The sequence below is a fragment of the Pongo abelii genome, chromosome 1 (genome assembly GCF_028885655.2).
Source record: "Pongo abelii isolate AG06213 chromosome 1, NHGRI_mPonAbe1-v2.0_pri, whole genome shotgun sequence".
Taxonomy (NCBI): domain Eukaryota; kingdom Metazoa; phylum Chordata; class Mammalia; order Primates; family Hominidae; genus Pongo; species Pongo abelii.
In genome coordinates this window covers 208762601-208774842 of record NC_071985.2, presented here as the reverse complement: position 1 = coordinate 208774842, position 12242 = coordinate 208762601, and the positions used below count along the sequence as shown (strand labels likewise).

At 41.9% G+C, this 12242-nt stretch overlaps 1 protein-coding gene across 1 annotated transcript in view; it reads left to right on the top strand.

The window, feature by feature from the left end:
* The window catches only part of CLIC4 (chloride intracellular channel 4), a 93231-nt gene that overhangs the window by 60147 nt on the left and 20842 nt on the right, over window positions 1-12242 (top strand). Inside the window, 1 exon segment of the mRNA NM_001131088.1 lies at window positions 5851-5976. Coding sequence (NP_001124560.1) covers window positions 5851-5976 — 126 coding nt within the window.

Sequence of the window (12242 nt, the reverse complement as noted above, 5' to 3'; positions counted from 1 at the left end):
TTATAATACCTAATACAGTGTAAATGCTATGTAAGTTGTCATTACACTGTGTTTAGACAAGAAAAAGTCTGTACATGTTCAGTACAACTGCAACCACCCCCCAGCCCCTCCCCCGCCCCCTCCCTGCTGCCCTTTTCTTTGAGACAGGGTCTCATTCTGTCACCCAGGCTGGAGTACAGTGTGTGATCATGGCTAGCCTCAGCCTTCCAAGTAGTATGTGCTACCACGCCTGGCTAATTTTTGTATTTTTTGTAGAGACAGGAGATCTATCTATAAAATTTTTTTTTTTTTTTGAGATGGAGTCTCACTCTGTCACCCAGGCTGGAGTGCAGTGGCGCGATCTCGGCTCACTGCAACCTCCGCCTCTCGGGTTCAAGCGATTTTCCTGCCTGAGCCTCCCAAGTAGCTGGGACTACAGGCACCCACCACCACGCCTGGCTAATTTTTTTTAATTTTTAGTAGAGACGGGGTTTCACCATGTTGGCCAGGCTGGTCTCAAACTCCTGACCTCAAGTGATCTGCATGTCTCGGCCTCCCAAAGTGTTGGTATTACAGACGTGAGCCACCGCACCTGGCCTTTTAAAAAATATTTTTGATCCTCAGTTGGTTGAATCCACAGATGCTGAACCCATGAATAAGGAGGGCTGACTTATTTCATTTTGTGAAAAACTTTACCTTGTCAGACTAAAGAATGTTCAGTGAAAGCCTCAGAGTTGAAAATCAAATCAGATTTTGACTTTTAAAAGTCCTCTTTTGGAGGTTAGGTTCTTATAGAAGTTGATAGGAAATATGTCTTATTTTTCTTTCTTTAGGAAGCAAGATAGGCTCTAGAACTTGGACTTTGAGTTAAAAATTTTTGAATTAATGAGATAATTAAATAAATCTTTGTATCTTTGTTTGGAATGTAGTCATAGAAACCTGAGGCTTTCTAACCTAAATTAAAAGATGGGGCCAGAGAGAGAATATGAATAAGACCAAGGGAAATTGATAGATTATAAACTGGTTATAGATTTTTGATTCCCCTCTATCTTGAAAATTCTGATGACGAAGTATTTCACTTTCATGATATATTTAAAAATATTCTTTTTTTTTTTGAGACAGAGTCTCGCTCTGTCGACCAGGCTGAAGTGCAGTGGTGCGATCTCAGCTCACTGTAACCTCTGCCTTCCAGCAATTCTGCCTCAGCCTCCCGAGTAGCTGGGACTATAGGCATGCACTACTACACCCAGCTAATTTTTATATTTTTAGTAGAGATGGGGTTTCATCATGTTGCCCAGGTTGGTCTCAAACTCCTGACCTCAGGTGATCCACCTGCTTCGGCCTCACAAAGTGCTGGGATTACAGACATGAGTCACCATGCCCAGCCAATATTCTTTATTTTATTCAAATTCTGTGCATTTATGGTCAGGACGGAAGGAAGAAGGAAGGCAGGCAGTCTAACTTAATAACAAGATAAACAGCTCTGGGCTATAATAGGAGGGAGAAACAGTCTTTGAAACTATATGTTGTTGTATTACTTTTCTTACGCTTATTTTTTTTTTTTTTCCTTTTTCTGGAGAACGGGGTCTCGCTATATTGCCCAGGCAGGTCTCGAACTCCTGGGCTCAAGCTATCCTCCCGCCTCTTGCCTCCCTGAGAGCTGGGATTACAGGTGTGAGCCACTGCGCCCGGCCTGTATTACTTTTCTTGAAGTACACATTTTTATGTTTGCTTTTTTAGTTATGAAAGTTTTCAAACATGCATAAGAATAGAACAAACTTCTCCGTAAACCCAATTCAGTTATCAAGATCTTGCCACATTTGCTTTGCCCCTTTTTTCTTATTTCCTTTGCTGAAATGTTTTAAAGTAAATGCTAGACATCATGTCATTGCATCCCTACTTAATTCAGTATATGTCTTCAAACAATGTGGACATTTTCTTCCCTAACCACAATGCTCTGATCTCCTGAAGTTCCTAGTATACAATTTGGGATTTCCCTGGTTATCTCTAAAATATCTTTTAATTTTTGGTTGGTTTGTTCAAATCAGTATCCAAGTAATTTCTACTTTTTATGTTTGATCGTTATATCTCTTAAGTTTTTCTTAATCTGTAACAGTCCCCCATCTGTGTCTGGTAAAAATGCCATTCGGCTGAAAGGTAGATTGTCCCAAATCCAGAATTTAGCAATTGCTTCCTTGTGGTATCATTTAACTTTGTCCTCTCATTTTCCCCCTCCCTGCATTTCCTGTAAATAATCTCAGGACCCCTTTGTACTCTTAAATTATTGAAGGCCTCAAACAGCTTTCAGTTATGTGGGTTGTATCTACCTATTTTACTATATTAGAAATTAAAGTTGAGAAATTAGCCTAGGCAATATGGTGAGATCCTCATCTCTACAAAAAAATTTTAAAAATTAGCTGGGCTTGGTGGAGTGTGCCTCTGGTCCCAGCTGCTTGGGAGTCTGAGGTAGGAGAATTGCTTGAGCCCAGGAAATCAAGGCTGCAGGGAACCACGATTGTGCCACTGCACTCCTGCTTTGGTGACTGGTCTCAAAAAAAAAAAATCCTGAGAAATTTTAAAAATGTTTATTTACGGCTGGGTGCAGTGGCTCACACCTGTAATCTTAGCACTTTGGGAGGCCGAGGCGGGCAGATCACGAGGTCAGGAGATCGAGACCATCCTGACTAACATGGTGAAACCCTGTCTCTACTAAAAAATACAACAAAAATTAGCTGGGCTTGGTGTGCACCTGTAGTCCCAGCTACTCAGGAGGCTGAGGCAGGAGAATGGCATGAACCTGGGAGATGGAGCTTGTAGTGAGCTGAGATCACGCCACTGCACTTCAGCCTGGGCGACAGAGTGAGACTCTGTCTCAGAAAAAAAAAAAAATTATTTACTAATTCATTAAATATAGAACGATAATGAACCTACTACGTATTATCATAAAACATTTTTAATGTAAAACAACTGTATTTCCCAAAACAAAAAATAGTGAGAAGAGTGGCATTCTTTTACATTTTTGCACATCTTAGAAGAGGTTTCTCATGTCTGCTTCTGCATTCATTACCTTGTGATATCTTATACCAAATAGCCAAGTAAATTTGGAAAATTTTACTATATATGCACGAGAGGAGAATGAGAGTGAAGAAGGCAAATGATGCCTTAGTATTATAAGAAAAGTTCTGACCTAATGGATCACCTGGTGGAAGGGTCTCCTGGCTTACATTTTGAGAAACAGCTGCCCCAGAGGTTGCTTTCTTTTGGTTTGTTGTTGTTGTTGTTGTTTTGAGACAGGGTCTCACTCTGTTGCCCAGGCTGAGATGCAGTGATATGATCACTGTTCACTGCAGCCTTGACCGCCTGGGCTGAACCAATCCTCCCATCTCAGCCTCCCAAGTAGCTGGGACTACAGGCACATGCCACCACACCCAGCTAATTAAAAAAAAATTTTGTATAGAGATGGGATCTCACTATGTTGCCCAGGCTGGTCTCGCTTGAACTCCTGGACTCAAGCAATCCTCCTGCCTTGGCCTCTTAAAGTGCTAAGGTTACAGGTATGAGCCGCTGCACCCAGCCTGCCCCAGAGGCTTGATTAGATTCATGGTCAACGTTTTTGGTAAGAATACTTCATGGTGCTATAGGAAACACACCATATCTGGTCATCTCATTTTTTGATCCTAAAATTCATTGGTGGGTTTGGGTGAGCCATTTCGCTTTTTAACAAGATAGTACAAACATTTCTTGCTGTTAGTAGTTGTCAGCATAACAGTTTCACCATCTTTATCAGTGTTTTGTGATATTTTCAATTTTTCCTAATCAACAGGAGGAAGACATCTTATTGTTTACTTTTAAATTCCCTTTATAGTTGTGCTATTTTACATTTTCTGTGTGTTCACTTGTTTTATCTGTCTGTCGTCAATTTCTTTTGACCCATACCTATTTGATTTTTTTGATGACCTTTGAAATGAATTTGGACAAAATCATTAGGTAATGTAGATTTTAAGCTTTTCTCACTCAATACTTTGTCCATTCTTTGTTGCTTTTTACCCTTCATTATGCCATCTTTTGTATATTGAAGTAATTTGGTATTAGATAGTCTAATCTGGTGATCCTTTTCCTTGTCAAGCCTGGACTTCTATGAATAATGGGAAAGAAATAGCACTAGAATTTGGAATCTTATGAAGTTGAAGATGACTGCAGGATTCAGCTGCTTTTCTCTTTTATTTTGCCAAAAATAAAAAGAAAAAAAAGGCCTAGGGAAGTCATGACTTACCCATCTTTACACAATTAGTTGGGGCCAGAGTTGAAACCAGAGACTAACTCTCCAAAATCTTTTTTCCCCTCCTCATTCTATCACTATCTCTAATGAGTGACTTAGTTAATTTGGAATGAGAATGATGGATTTTGTATTTTGGTTAAAAAAAATCGAAGAATTTTCTTACCATAAATTATGTATTTTGTGGAGGCTTGCTTCTTATTAGAATACTATTACAGCTATTATACCTAGTGGAAAAGTACTATTTCTTTCTTTTTTTTGAGACAGAGTATTGCTGTGTCACCAGGCTGGAGTGCAGTGGCGCGATCTTGGCTCACTGTAACCTCCGCCTCCCGGGTTCAAGTGATTCTCCTTCCTCAGCCTCCCAAGTAGCTGGAACTACAGGTGCGCACCACCATGACCAGCTAATTTTTATATTTTTAGCAGAGATGGAGTTTCACCACTTTGGCCAGGATGGTCTTGATCTCTTGACCTCGTGATCTGCCCGCCTCGGCCTCCCAAAGTGCTGGGATTACAGGCGTGAGCCACCACACCTGGTCGAAAAATACCTTCCTTTCTTTTTTTTTAAGGTGGAGTCTTGCTCTGTCGCCCAGGCTGGAGTGCTGTGGCGAGATCTCTGCTCACTGCAACCTCTGCTTCCGGGATTCAAGCAATTCTCCTGCCTCAGCCTCCTGAGAAGCTGGGATTACAGGCACGTGCCACCACGCCCAGTTAATTTTTGTATTTTTAGTAGAGATGGGGTTTCACCATGTTGGTCAGGCTGGTCTCAAACTTCTGACCTCGTGATCCTCCTGCCTTGGCCTCCCAAAGTGCTGGGATTACAGGCGTGAGCCACCGTGCCCAGCTGAAAAATACCATTTCTTATTCAGTTTTATATACTTTAAAATTTAAAACCACTTTGATCTCTTTTCTTTTTCTTTTTCTCTTTTTCTTTTTCTTTTCTGACAGGGTTTTACTCTGTCACCTAGGCTGGAGTGCAGTGGTACATTCTCAGCTCACTGCAACCTCTGCCTCCCGGGTTCAAGTGATTCTCCTTCCTCAGCCTCCCAAGTAGCTGGAACTACAGGTGCGCACAACCATGCCCAGCTAATTTTTATATTTTTAGCAGAGACGGGGTTTCACCATGCTGGCCAGGCTGGTCTCAAACTCCTGATCTCAGGTGGTCCACCCGCCTCGGCCTCCCAAAGGGCTGGAATTACAGACATGAGCCACTGCGCCTGGACAATTTATTTATTTTCTTTTTGAGACAGGGTCTCTCTGTCGCCCAGGCTGGAGTGCAATGGTGCAATCATGGCTCACTCCAGCCTCAACTTCCCAGGCTCAAGTGATCCTCCCACCTCAGCCTCCCTGGTAGCTGGGACTATAGGCGCACACCACCCTGCCTGGCTAATTTTTTATGTTTTGTGGAGACAGGATCTTACCATGTTGCCCAGGCTGGGTCTCAAACTCCTGGGCTAAGCAGTCTCCCACCTCAGCCTCCTGTAGTGCTACGATTACAGACGCAAGCCACCGTGCCTGGCCAACTGTGAGAATTTAAAGTATTGTTGTTTAAGAGTAAAAAATGATCTGATTTTGACCAATATTTTGCCCAACAGGAAGCCTGCAGACCTGCAGAACTTGGCTCCCGGGACCCACCCACCATTTATAACTTTCAACAGTGAAGTCAAAACGGATGTAAATAAGATTGAGGAATTTCTTGAAGAAGTCTTATGCCCTCCCAAGTGAGTATCAAGGAAAATATGTATGAAAATATTGTCACTTCTTTGAAGCTTGTGTTATTTGTCTGTAGAGATCTTTCTCGCAGCATTAATTTGGAATGACTAGGACTCTCTTCTATGTTTCTTATAATTAATGCTACACAGATGTAAGAATTGACTTCCAGCTAGACCAATAAGCCATACTAAGAAAGGTGGGGATTTCTCTAAGCTGTAGAGTATGTGGTAGAAACAGATTTGGGATGTGTCTGATAGGTCAGGAAAGACTGGTTATTTGTGGACTGTAGGTCTCAAACTGAGAGAGAAGTTTAAAGAGAAGGGTGGGGAAAGACACATTCCAACTGAACCCAGTAAGAATGTCTTAGCAGGAGTGTGGCACAGGACTGCTATGAGATTTGATTTCAGTTCATTTTAAAGGTAACTTTCTAAAGCTATAATCCAAGGAAATTGACTTTTCAGACCGTGTCCCTAGGATTCAGAGTTTTTATTTACTCATTTATTTGAGGTATTCCAGATCTCTAGGTCCTGGATGTACTGTAATGATAGTTACCTAAATTGCAGATATGCAGCTTTGCATCATACTATAATATTGGCATAGATTCAAAGCATTATTTGTTTCTTTTAGGCTTTTCCAGTTTCATTATCCTGAAAATTGACATGTTTTGTTTCTACTGACCAAAACCTTTCTTACTGGTTAACTTGACTGTTGCCCTCCATGTCCAGGAATGGGATTATTGAGATGGAGGGTTCTAAAATAATTATAGGCATACCCTGAAGGGTATGGTTCCAGACCATTGCGGGTTAGGTTCCAGACCACTGTGATAAAATGAATATTGGAATAAAATGAGTCACATGAAATTTTTGGTTTCCCAGTGCATGTAAAAGTTACATTTATAGTAGTATACGGTAGTGTTTTAAGTGTGCAATAATAGCATTATGTCTGAAAATATTGCATGTACCTTAATTTAAAAATACTTCATTGCTAGGTTGGGTGCGGTGGCTCATGCCTGTAATCCCAGCACTTTGGGAGGCCGAGGCTGGTGGATCACCTGAGGTTGGGAGTTCGAGACCAACCTGACCAACATGAAGAAACCCTGTCTCTACTAAAAAATACAAAAAAAATTAGCTGGGTGTGGTGGCAGGCGCCTGTAATCCCAGCTACTCGGGAGGCTGAGGCAGGAGAATCGCTTGAACCAGGGAGGCGGAGGTTGTAATGAGCCGAGATCGTGCCACTGCACTCCAGCCTGGGTGACAAAAGCAAAACTCCGTCTCAAAAAAAAAAAAAAAATCATTGCCAACAAATGCTAATGGTTATCTGAGCCTTCAGCGAGTCAATCTTTTTGCTGGTGGAGGGTCTTGCCTTGATGTTGCTGGCTACTGATTGATCAGGATGGTGGTTGCCGGTTGGGGTGGCTGTGGCAATTTCTTGAAGTAAGATAACAATGAATTTTTCTACATTGATGGACTCTTCCTTTCATGAAAGATTTCTCTGTAACATGCAGTAGTGTTTGATAGCATTTAAAAATTTTAAAGTAAATATTCTTTGCCTGAGGCTAATCTCAAGAGGTCCTGAGAACATGCACCCCTGTTTGATAGTGTTTTACCCACAGTAGAACCTTTTTCAAAATTAGAATCCATCTTCTGAAACCCTCCTGCTGTTTTAACAACTAAGTCGATGTAATATTCTAAATTCCTTGTTGTCATTTCAACAATGTTCTTAGCATCTTCACTAGGTATACATTCTATCTCAAGAAACCATTTTCTTTGCTCATTCATAAGAAGCAACTCCTCATCCATTCAAATTTTATTATGAAGGTAGAACAATTCGATTACATTTTCAGGCTCCACTTCTAATTCTAGTTCTCTTGCTATTTTCAACACATATGTAGTTCCTCCCTCCGCTGACGTCTTGAACCTGTGAATGTCATCCATGAGGGTTAGAATCCACTTCCTCCAAACTCCTGTTAATGTTGCTATTTTGACCTCCTCCCATGAATCATGAATGTTCGTGTTTTTTTTTTTTTTTGGATGGAGTTTTCGTTCTTATTGCCCAGGCTGGAGTGCAGTGGTGCGATCTCGGCTCACCGCAACCTCTGCCTCCCAGGTTCAAGAGATTCTCCTGCTTCAGCCTCCCGAGTAGCTGGGATTACAGGTGCCTGCCGCCACACCCAGCTAATTTTTTTGTATTTTTTAGTAGAGTTGGGGTTTTGCCATTTTGGCCAGGCTGGTCTTGAACTCCTGACCTCAGGTGATCCGCCCATCTCGGCCTCCCAAAGTGCTGGGTTTACAGGTGTGGTGTGAGCCACCAGACCTGGCTGAATGTTCTTAATTGCATCTAGAAAGGTAAATCTTTTCCAGGTCGTTTCGCTTTGCTCAGATCCATCAGAGGAATCACTTTCTATGGCCTTATGAAATGTGTTCATTAAATAATAAGACTTGAAAGTCAAAATTTATGGGCTGCAGAATGGATGTTGTGTTAGCAGGTGTGAAGACAACCATGATCTCCCTGTATATCTCTATCAGAGTTCTGGGGTGACTAGTGCATTGTCAATGAGCAGTAATATTTAGAAAGGAATCTTTTTTTTCCTCGGCAGTGGGTCTCAACAGTGGGCTTAAAATATTTAGTAAACCATACTGTGAACAGATGGATGTGCCATTATCCAGGCTTTATTGTTCCATTTATAGAGCATGTGCAGAGTAGCTTCAGTATAATTCTTAAGGGTTCTTCAAATTTTGGAATGGAAGATGAGCATGGGTTTCAACCTAACGTCAACAGCTGGATTAGACTCTTAACAGAGTCAGCCTGTCCTTTGAAGATTTGAAACCAGACATTGACTTTTCCTCTGTAGCTATGAAAATCATAGATGACATCTTTCAATAGAAGGTTTTGTCTGCATTAAAAATCTGTTTAGTGTAGCCACCTTTATCAATGATCTATCTAGAAGATCAATTCTAGATAGATCATTGATGAAGGTAGATCGGATTTTCTAGATAGATCATCAGATGAAAGTGATGAAGGAAGATCTAGATAGATCAGCTAGATCTTCTAGATAGATCAGCTAGATCTTCTAGATAACTGGCTGCATGCAGCTTCTGCATAAGCATTTGCTGCTTCATGTTTTACTTTTATGTTACAAAGATGGCCTCTTTCCTTAAACCTCATGAACCAACCTTTGCTACCTTCAAACTTTTCTTCTGTAGCTTTGTCACCTCTCTCTGCCTTGATAGAACTGAAGTGAGTTAGGGCCTTGATCTGGATTGGGTTTTGGCTTAAGGGAATGCTGTAGCTGGTTTGATTATCTGGACCACTCAAACTTTCTCCCTATCAGCAATAAAGCTGTTTTTCTCTATCATTTGTGTGTTCACTGGAATAGCACTATTAAATTTCCTTCAAGAACTTTTCTTCTGTGTATGCTGTTTGGCTGTTTGGTGGAAGAAGTCTAGCTTTCAGCCTATCTCAGCTTTTGGCCTGTCTCAGCTTTCGACATGCTTTCCTCACTAAGCATAATCATTTCTAGCTTTTGATTTAAAGTGAGAGATATGTGACTCTTCCCTTCACCTGAACACTGAGAGGTCATTGTAGGGTCATCAACTGTGGCCTAATTTCAATATTATTTTGTCTCAGGGAGCAGGAAGCCCTGAGGAGAGGGAAAGACAGGGGAACAGCAAATCACTGGAGCAGTCAGAACACAGGCGATATTAATCAGTTAAGTTTGCTATCTTATATGGGAGTGGTTTGTGGTGCCCCCAAAACAATTACAAGAGTAACATCAGAGATCACGGATCACAGATCATCATAACAAATACAATAATAATGAAAAGTTGTGAAATATTGTGAAAAATACCACAATGTGACGGAGACATGAAGTGAGCACATGCTGCTGGGAAAAATGGCGCCATCTTGCTTGACGCAGGGTGCCATAAACCTTCAATTTGTAAAAAACATAATATCTGCAAAGCACAATGAAGCAAAGCTCAATAAAGCAAAGCACAATAAGACAAGGTATACCTGAAGTTACTCAATTTGGTTTTTTTTTGTTGGTTTTGTTTTTTTTTTTTTGAGACAGAGGCTCACTCTGTCGCCCAGGCTGGAGTGCAGTGGCACAATCTTGGCTCACTACAACCTCTGCCTCCTGGGTTCAAGTGATTCTTGTGCCTCAGCCTCCCAAGTAGCTGGGATTACAGGCACCTGCCACCATGCCTGGCTAATTTTTGTATTTTTAGTGGAGATGGGGTTCCACCATGTTGGCCAGGCTGGTCTCGAAATCCTGACCTCAAGGTATCTGCCCACCTTGGCCTCTCAAAGTGCTGGGATTATAGGTGTGAGCCACTGCACCTGGCCCAGTTACTCAGTATTCATCCATTCATTTATTTATTGATTTATTCATTCTGCAAAGAGTTAATGGACTACAAAGCACTGTGAATATATTAGTAAATAAAACACAGTTCTTGCCCTCAACAAGTACAGTCACGTATGGGTGGAGAGGTGTTTATGGTGGTGGGATGGGAAAGTGAATGGAATCAGGAAAGGCTTTAGAGAAGAGAGAACACTTGAACTGTCTTAATTAAAAAAAAAAAAAAAAAAAAAAGATGTTCAGCAGTTGAACAAAGGAGTGACAGGTATTCCAGAGCAGAAGAGTCATTTTAAATAAATAGTATAAACATATATATTATACACATACTATACATAAATAGTTTGTAATGTATATTATAATTAATATAATATTAATATTATACGTATATTTGGGGGAGACTTGGAGTGGCTGGACTGTGATGTGCATGGTTGGAGTAGTAGGCAGGAAGGCTGATGAACAACACCTCTGTCTATAACTAGCTTCTCATCTGTTGTGAGCAGAATTGCTCTCTGGTTAACAATCTTGTGCTAAGCCTAAGATTTTATTTTCTTAATTCTTTTTTTCTACTAAAATTCTAAAAGCCTATCCTCTACTATCCTTCCTGCCCTTCTAAAAGCCTGGAGCTTCTTTTTTTCTCTACCTTCCCAGGAGTCCTTCCTTTCATCCCCAGTAAAGTATCTCCAGACCAACATTAAGAAAACCATATCTTGATTTTTCCTTCAGGCCATGCATATAATTAGAATGCCAATAAATCAAAGCTAGGATATTTGTGAATATAAATTGAAGCTTTATCTGTCTCAGTAGGGTACTATTGTGAACATGCATTCAACTTAGTGGAAATAACTTGTTTTTTTTTGAGACGGAGTTTCACTTTTGTTGACCAGGCTGGAGTGCAATGGCGCGATCTTGGCTCACTGCAACCTCTGCCTCTCAGGTTCAGGAGATTCTCCTGCCTCAGCCTCCCAAGTAGCTGGAATTACAGGCGTCCACCACCACGCCCAGCTAATTTTTTCTGTTTTTAGTAGAGATGGGATTTCACCATGTTGGCCAGGCTGGTCTCGAACTCTGGACCTCAGGTGATCCACCCGCCTCGGCCTCCCAGAGTGCTGGGATTACAGGCATGAGCCACCGAGCCTGACCATAACTTTTTTTTTTTTTTGACGGAGTCTCTCTGTCGCCCAGGCTGGAGTGCAGTGGCGCCATCTCGGCTCACTGCAACCTCCGCCTCCTGGGTTCAAGCGATTCTCCTGCCTCAGTCTCTTGAGTAGCTGGGATTACAGGTGCCCGCCACCATGCCCGGCTAATTTTTTTTGTATTTTTAGTAGAGACAGGGTTTTACCATATTGGCCAAGCTGCTCTTGAACTCCTGACCTTGTGACCTGCCCACCTCGGCCTCCCAAAGTGCTGGGATTACAGGCATGAGCCACCACGCCCAGCCATACTTAAAAAAAAAAAAAATAGACAGTATCTTGTACTGTCGCCCAGGCTGGAGTGCAGTGTTGCTGTCCTGGCTCACTGCAACCTCGAACTCCTAGCCTCCTGCCTAGGATGATCCTCCTGCCTCAGCCTTCCAAATAAGTGGGACCACAGGCATGCAACACTATGTCCCACTTCTAGATCCCTTTTTGGTCTTTTTTTTTTTGGAGACATGGTCTTGCTCTGTTGCCCAGGCTGGAGTGCAGTGGTGCGATTATGGCTCACCACAGCCTGGACCTCCTGGGCTCAAGCAATTCCCCTGAGGAGCTGGGAGTACAGGTGTGTGCCACCATGCCCAGCTAAGTTTTAAAAAATTTTTGTAGAGATGGGGTCTTGCTATGTTGCCCAGGTTGGTCTCAAACTCATGGGCTCAATCAGTCCTCCTGCCTCAGCCTCCCAAATTGCTGGGATTACAGATGTAAGCTATCATGCCTGGCCCCT